We start from the raw sequence: 6,592 nt of genomic DNA, 5'->3' as shown, positions 1-6,592 counted from the left end.
ATTGTTCTCTTAATTAAAATGTGGTGTACTCAAGATGTACTGTTAATATATGACCATTCCATAGTGAGTTGGTAACATTTGACTGGAGTGTGGTCTACCTGTGATTAAATGTATTGTATTCATGATCAAGCAAAATAAGGACAAAGACAATTCGCTGTGGCTAGTCATCCATATTTAGCCATCTAGGTAGCGCCAGCAATTCAACTGCATTTTGCTATGTCCCTTTTTGGATGCTTTAAAAAGGCATCCCTTCATCCTTCCTTTAAAAATGGGGTAATACGGAACGTTTGCCTCTGTGGTGCACTTGAGTCAAAAGGGGTCCCCTGAATTGACAGAAATATTGCCTGTGTAAATCGAACCGTGCCCAGAAATGAACTCATTGGACAGAAAGGGGCTTATCTCCTGACACCCATAAGCAAAATCATATTGTAGTCTAAAACTAAGGATTGTGTGGTTTCATAAGAAATTGTAACGTGGCTCATTTGGTAGAGCACGGCGCTTGTAATGCCAAGGTTGTGAGTTCTAGTCCCACGGGGGACCAGTACGAAAAACATAAGCACTCACTACTGTAAGTTGCTCTGGATAAGAACATCTGCTAAATGACAAATGTAAACCTTAAAATGAGTCTTGCATGTATGGGGCATATACACAAGCTGAAGTTTGAGGGTAAACAATTAGCAACTACATTTCCATACAGACTCTTTATGTCACTGATAGAGCAAGGTCTCCAGTACATAACTCCATTAGCTTCAGTCAGACCAGTGACCATTTTGAAGGAAGGGAATCATTAAACAGATATATTCTAACTGGGCATTCAGGACCGTAGCCAGCTCTTCACTAGCTTCATAGCAGACCTACTGCATAGAGTGGTAGAAACACTTTTATTCCCTTGTTTAAAGAAGTCAAATCGTAATTATCTTTACATACTCATTGGCAGAAATGAATCAGAACATAAAAGTACTAACACAAACTTAAGAACAATCACTTCTTGTGTTTCTTGAAAAGTACCTCTTTGGTGTGGATGGGTACCTTAAATCAGGGTTTTCCAAACTCAGTCCTGGACCCCTCACATTTAGTTTTTTTGCCCTAGCACAACACATCTGATTCAATTAACAAACTCATCATCAAGCTTTGATTATTTGAATCAACTGTGTAGTGCTGGGGCAAAAACAACTAAACACGCACCCAGGACCGAGGTTGGGAAACCCTGTCTTAAATCATGGTACTCTGGGCGATCTACTGGCACAAAAAAAAAAAGCTTGCTCCGGACTGAGTCTCTACACAAAGCCTTAAACACTATCTAACAACATGATTTCCCAAGTCCCTTTTTCCATCTGAGTGAGGTGGATTGAACGACAGACATTTGTTATGGGCGAGTTGAATGGGTTTGCAACACCGTGATAGCTAGAGTCCTCTCTGGTCCGTCTCTGGTCAATATGGGCCACTTTAGTAGATCGTTTAGCCCATACACGGAGTTAAAACACTTAAAAGTTTGTGGATTTCTCCTGGAGTCTGATCAAACTGGGCTGCAGTCTTTATCGTTCCATCCTCCAGCGTGCGGTGGACTTGTGTGGTCCTGGTTCATGGTTTACTACGGTTCAAGCAGTATGTGCATGGGTAGGCCACCGAGCTCATAGACAAGTAATGCTGCAATCGATTTACTTAAAAAATAAAAATGAAATAAACATTGGACGATGACAAACGACATACTGTACATACAAACGCATACAACAAAACACAACAGTAAGACCCCCCCACAAAATGATTTTTATAGGGAATCTCCAAATGGTCTGCACGAATGAAAAAGGACAATCATCTTTCGTTTAAGTATTTTTTTTTTTATAAAGGGCACATGATTATTTTTCCAGGTAGCTTAGAATCTACACTGGTATTGTCTTTTTTTCTTCTCAAAGTCAACATCACAATTAATGTTGTTTTTTGTCCAAGTCTTTAGTGTTCAATAATTTCCCCCAGATCACATACACAGTCTTTTTAAAAGGGGTTGGCATTCTCCAGCAGGGGCGGGCCGTCTCGATGCGCAAGGGACGGGTATGACACCGACTCCCTTTTGTACGTTTTGGGGGGGAGCTTGGGGATGGCTTGGGCAGCAGAGCTGCTGGTGCTCTGGCGGGGGGGCACAGGGGGGCCAGCTTCACCCCCCGGAGGGAGCAGGGCTGAGTCGCCGCAGCAGTCTGGGCCGCTGGGCCCCAGCAGTGGTAAGGGCGGGGAGGGCAGGTGCTTGCGCGGCCCCAGCGAGGGCGAGGGAGTCGGGGGTGGTGGCGGGGTGAGCGGGCCGAACGGCGAGGCAGGGAAGAAGGTCTGGCTCAGCGTGGGTTCGCTGCTGCGGATGCGGCCCTGCGGGGGTGGCTGCAGGTGCAGGGGGCTGTTGGAGCTGGAGAAGACGTCCGGCGTTCTCACGGGCTCCCGCGGCGGCAGGGTGGGTGGGCTGTCAGGCGGCTCCGACAAGGAGGTGCGCTCGGTCGAGAGCGAGTAGCGTGGCGAGTAGACCTTGGTGGTGGTGGGCTGCCGCGGAGGGATGGCGGGGGGGCTGTCCAAGTGCTTGGACATCATCTGGAATGTGAGAGGTGGAAAAGGAGAAAGAAGGAGAAGCAAACGTTATGAAGAGTGTGGGAGAACAACTCGACAAACTCAAAATTGTCATCTAAATCTCTAGCAAATAACTGACAGCGCAACTTAGTTGTGTTTCATTGGATATTTAGCATTCCACATCTACACTCTTGAATAAATCAATCGAGAATCCTCCTAATGGTACAGTCTCAGAACAACTTTAGGTAGCAAACATGTCAAAATAGAGTCACCTTCGAAGGGGAAGATTCAGCGGGGGCGGATTCGGGGCGTCTGCGAGGGGGCACAGGCGGGGGGACGGTGGCGTCTTCAGTGCTCCTGTGGAGACTCACCATGGAGGAAACTGAGGAGGACCCTGGAATAGAAAGAAATCAGGAACTCAAATGAAGTCTTACAGGAAGAGAGTAATTACACATATTTAACCCCAATTCCCCAAATTCATCCCATACAGGGCTCTACAACTCAGGGATGGGCAACTGAGTGTCTGCGGGGGGGGGTTCTCTCTTTTGCTTGGCACTTGACTGTTTCCTAGGTCTTAAATCAGACAATATCTCCAGACATTCAGGCCCACGAAGAATGGAGTAAAAACAAGCGTTGAAAACATTTAGAATAGAGGATGAGGAATGGATGGGTAATAGACACTCTCCTTTCGGGAAGGGTATGCAAACACCCCTAAAGTATTATGTTTGAGGCAATCACGTTGACCAACTTCAATAACTAACTACACACCACAGAGTGATATTGTACAAGGATGCTTAGAGCAAAACCTCACAGTGACAATGAACTCAGGAGAGGAGAACAGAAAGGGGTGACACTGATCTAGGGTCAGTTTAACTGGTTAGTAGCCTGGTTAGGGTCGGTATTCAGAGAGAGGTAAACTGATCCTAGAGCTGTACCCGTGGGCAAGTCTACGTGGAGCTACGAAACGCACACACAGACTAGCTTTCGTTGCCATGGAGACAGACAGGCGCAACAGTGGGCGTAGATGGGAGCAATGAGGTGGATGTCAGTTGCATGCAGGAAGGGAGAGGCAAGTTGGGCTTGAGAGGGTCAGAATGAGTGAGAGACGGGGGGCGAGTTGATGTAGTTGCTTGGATGGGGTGTGGGGGGTGTGGGGGATTCACTGACAACAGGTAGGCTGGCTTTGAGAGGGTCATACTAACGTGGGCCGTGTGGTAAAGAGACCGGGGCAAAGATGCTGTCGCAGTCTGGACGGAGGGAGAGGCAGGAGGAGAGAAAAGAGAGAAAAGGCCCTGAGAGGAGGAGAGACTGATGCGGATGGACCAGTTTCATTTCGGACCACTGGACCTATCATCCATTAACCCGTTAATGTATTCACAATTCTGAAAGGACTGCGGGTGTCATCCCCCCCCCCACACACACACGCCTTGTTACAACGGAGTTCTGAAAATGGGAAAGTTACTGGTGTAATGTGAGTTACAGGGTAATGTAAAATGGGTTAGTATCTTTAGGACAAGAGGTTGTGTTCCTTTGGCTGTGCTCAGAACAATATACTGTAAATCAGTTGGAATACTGGCATTATCCATGTCGGCGCCAAACATTTCACAGTGATAACACTCAATTGCACTCTTACTGGTCTTGCATGCATTCTTCCTTCCTTCCTTGGAGTAATCACTGATCTGACATGACTGGATTGGTGAAAGCTAAGAAGTGGAACACTTTGCATTCACCTAGCTAATCACTTACCTTAGCTCAGTGATTTCTCCAAGAAGGGGAGGAAGGAAGCATTAAATTCAACTGTGTTTAACTCTCAAACACTCTATAAGCTCTAGCTGTGCTTCCACCCACCCAACCTCCCCTCCCTTCCACCGCAATCCCCACCCAAGCTGCTCCCCGTCCGGCTCGAAGGACCACCTACTGGAGTGGAAGGGGCTGGAGGGACCTTGCGGCGAGTCGAACACGCTGCCGATGTCCGTGGAGCTGGAGGCGGCCGAGGCCGGCGGTGGCGTGAGGGGCGTGCGCGGCGAGTTGGGCGCAGAGGCGGCGCTCTCCATTTCGCTGTCAGGGATGCGGCTGTAGCTGATCTTGCGTGGCTCGTTCTGCAGTGGCGTCGGGTGGCGCATGGTGCCCGGGCGCACCGAGGACGGGCGCACGCCGGGCGACTTGAGTGGGCAGTTGTACTTCTTGGGCTGGAAGGAGAAAGGGAGAGAGAGGGGGAGAAGAGAGGTGAAGGAGGGGTCAGGGCAACACTATAATGTCAAGGCTTCTCAACTGTAGACCTTCAGCCCTCAAGTGCTGCTGGTTCTTTTCTATCTGGTAGTTAATTAATAAATTAATGTCGGAAGATTGGGGAACTATCTGGTTAGTGTGTTACCTATAGGTAACTGCCAAAATATACACCAACATACATAAACCAACATAAAGTGTCTTAATAGGGCGTTGGGCCACCACAAGCCTTCAGAACAGCTTCAATACGCCTTAGCATAGATTCTACAAGTGTTTAGAACTTTATTGGAGGGATGTGACACCATTCTTCCACGAGAAATTCCATAATTTGCCGCTTTGTTGACGGTAGTGGAAAACGCTGACTCAGGTGACACTTCAGAATCTACCACAAGTGTTCAATTGGGTGAGATCTGGTGGCCGACACACACACTTTAAACCCTCTATGCACCTTTGAGACACCTCTTTCAAAGTCACCATCTCTTCTTCTAGCCATGGTAGCCAAAATGGGCAACTGGGATTTTTTATACACGACCCTAAGCATGATGGGATGTTAATTGCTTAATTAGCTCAGGAACACCTGTGCGGAAGAAACTGTTGTCAATATACTTTATATCCTTAATTTCCTCAAGTGTTTCCTTTATTTTGGCAGTTAGCTGTAATTGTTCTAGGTATCAATTCTGCTGACAAATTGTCAGTCTTTTTCTACCTTAATAGCAGGGGCGTTGCGTCCATAGAGGGCGCTCGGACGCCGCCCCACCTGGCAGCAATGAGATAAAAATGGATTTACAAAAATTTATATAATTATAAAATATTGTAATAATATCAAGTTTGGGGATATAAATAGCTGCATTTAGATTACAATTCGATTTTTCAAAAAGAAAATGTGCTGCTGTAATCGGCAGCGTAGTTCCAGCGTTCCAGAGAGCTTCTCAAGCCACCTCATTCAATGCAATTCAAAGCCATCCCTATACTCCTTGCGGAACCTTAAAAAACAGAGCCAGAGGGCTGCCTCGCTTCTAGTCCTTAGAACATTTTTACAAGCATTTTGCTACACCCGCAATAACATCTGCTAAACATGTGTATGTGACCAATACAATTTGATTATCATAGGATTTTAGCCGCTCTCACTGAACCTATCCAAAGAGCCCCTGATTTTCAGTTATAACTCTGAACACCAGATGGCGACGATCTACAAAAACACTGGACTGTTGTCAGGTATGAAGTGAGCTCAGACACAGAAGATGACACTGTCAAACGAGTCATGACGTTAGCTAAAACTAAACGACACAAGTTTTGGTCTGTTACTGTATTCCAATATGCTTGTGAGTCTAGCAAATAAGTTGAAGTTGAACATTTACAGTAGCCAACTCATTCCGTTTGGAAATGTGGACTTACGTAAGCGTTATTTGTCAGCTACTTATTGTCAGTTGGCAACGTATTGACAATAGCCCCATTTGTTGGACATTTCACGAGACGCCACTGCTTAAGAGTATACATGCTTAAGTGTGGCCCAGTCTGGTCCCAGTTGGTAGAGCATGGCAATTGCAATGTCAGGGTTGTAGGTTTGATTCCCACGGCGGGCCACTACTAAAAAGTATGCATTCACTACTGTGTCGGGGCAAGAGAGTCTGCTAAATGACTAAAATGTAAAAAATAAAAAATAATAATAGTGGAGAAATTTTTTTTTTCATCTGAACTCATGAAGATCCAATGTCATTCTAACAAATTTTTGAAATACAACAACTGATCAAACTGCATAGGGAGTCCGAGAGAGGATAATCATGTGAACCGTAAGATCGGAGAGGAACAAGACACTTAC

The 6,592-nt window shown here is 46.3% G+C and overlaps 1 protein-coding gene across 2 annotated transcripts in view; it reads right to left on the bottom strand.

The window, feature by feature from the left end:
* Positions 1-862: 862 nt before the first annotated feature.
* LOC135539450 (son of sevenless homolog 1-like) overlaps positions 863-6,592 on the bottom strand; it is a 72,221-nt gene continuing 66,491 nt past the window's right edge. Inside the window, exons 20-23 of one of the 2 annotated variants that reach the window (XM_064965341.1) lie at positions 5,480-5,530; positions 4,466-4,736; positions 2,820-2,941; positions 863-2,571 (exon numbers count right to left, since the gene is read on the bottom strand). In XM_064965341.1, the coding sequence (XP_064821413.1) occupies positions 1,993-2,571; positions 2,820-2,941; positions 4,466-4,736; positions 5,480-5,530 (1,023 nt within the window). In that variant the 3' untranslated portion in view covers positions 863-1,992. The remainder of the gene's footprint in view (positions 2,572-2,819; positions 2,942-4,465; positions 4,737-5,479; positions 5,531-6,592) is intronic. The other variant, XM_064965342.1, reaches the window with a different exon arrangement.

This window comes from Oncorhynchus masou, chromosome 5, assembly GCF_036934945.1.
Source record: "Oncorhynchus masou masou isolate Uvic2021 chromosome 5, UVic_Omas_1.1, whole genome shotgun sequence".
Taxonomy (NCBI): domain Eukaryota; kingdom Metazoa; phylum Chordata; class Actinopteri; order Salmoniformes; family Salmonidae; genus Oncorhynchus; species Oncorhynchus masou.
This window is presented reverse-complemented; position numbering and strand designations above follow the sequence as displayed.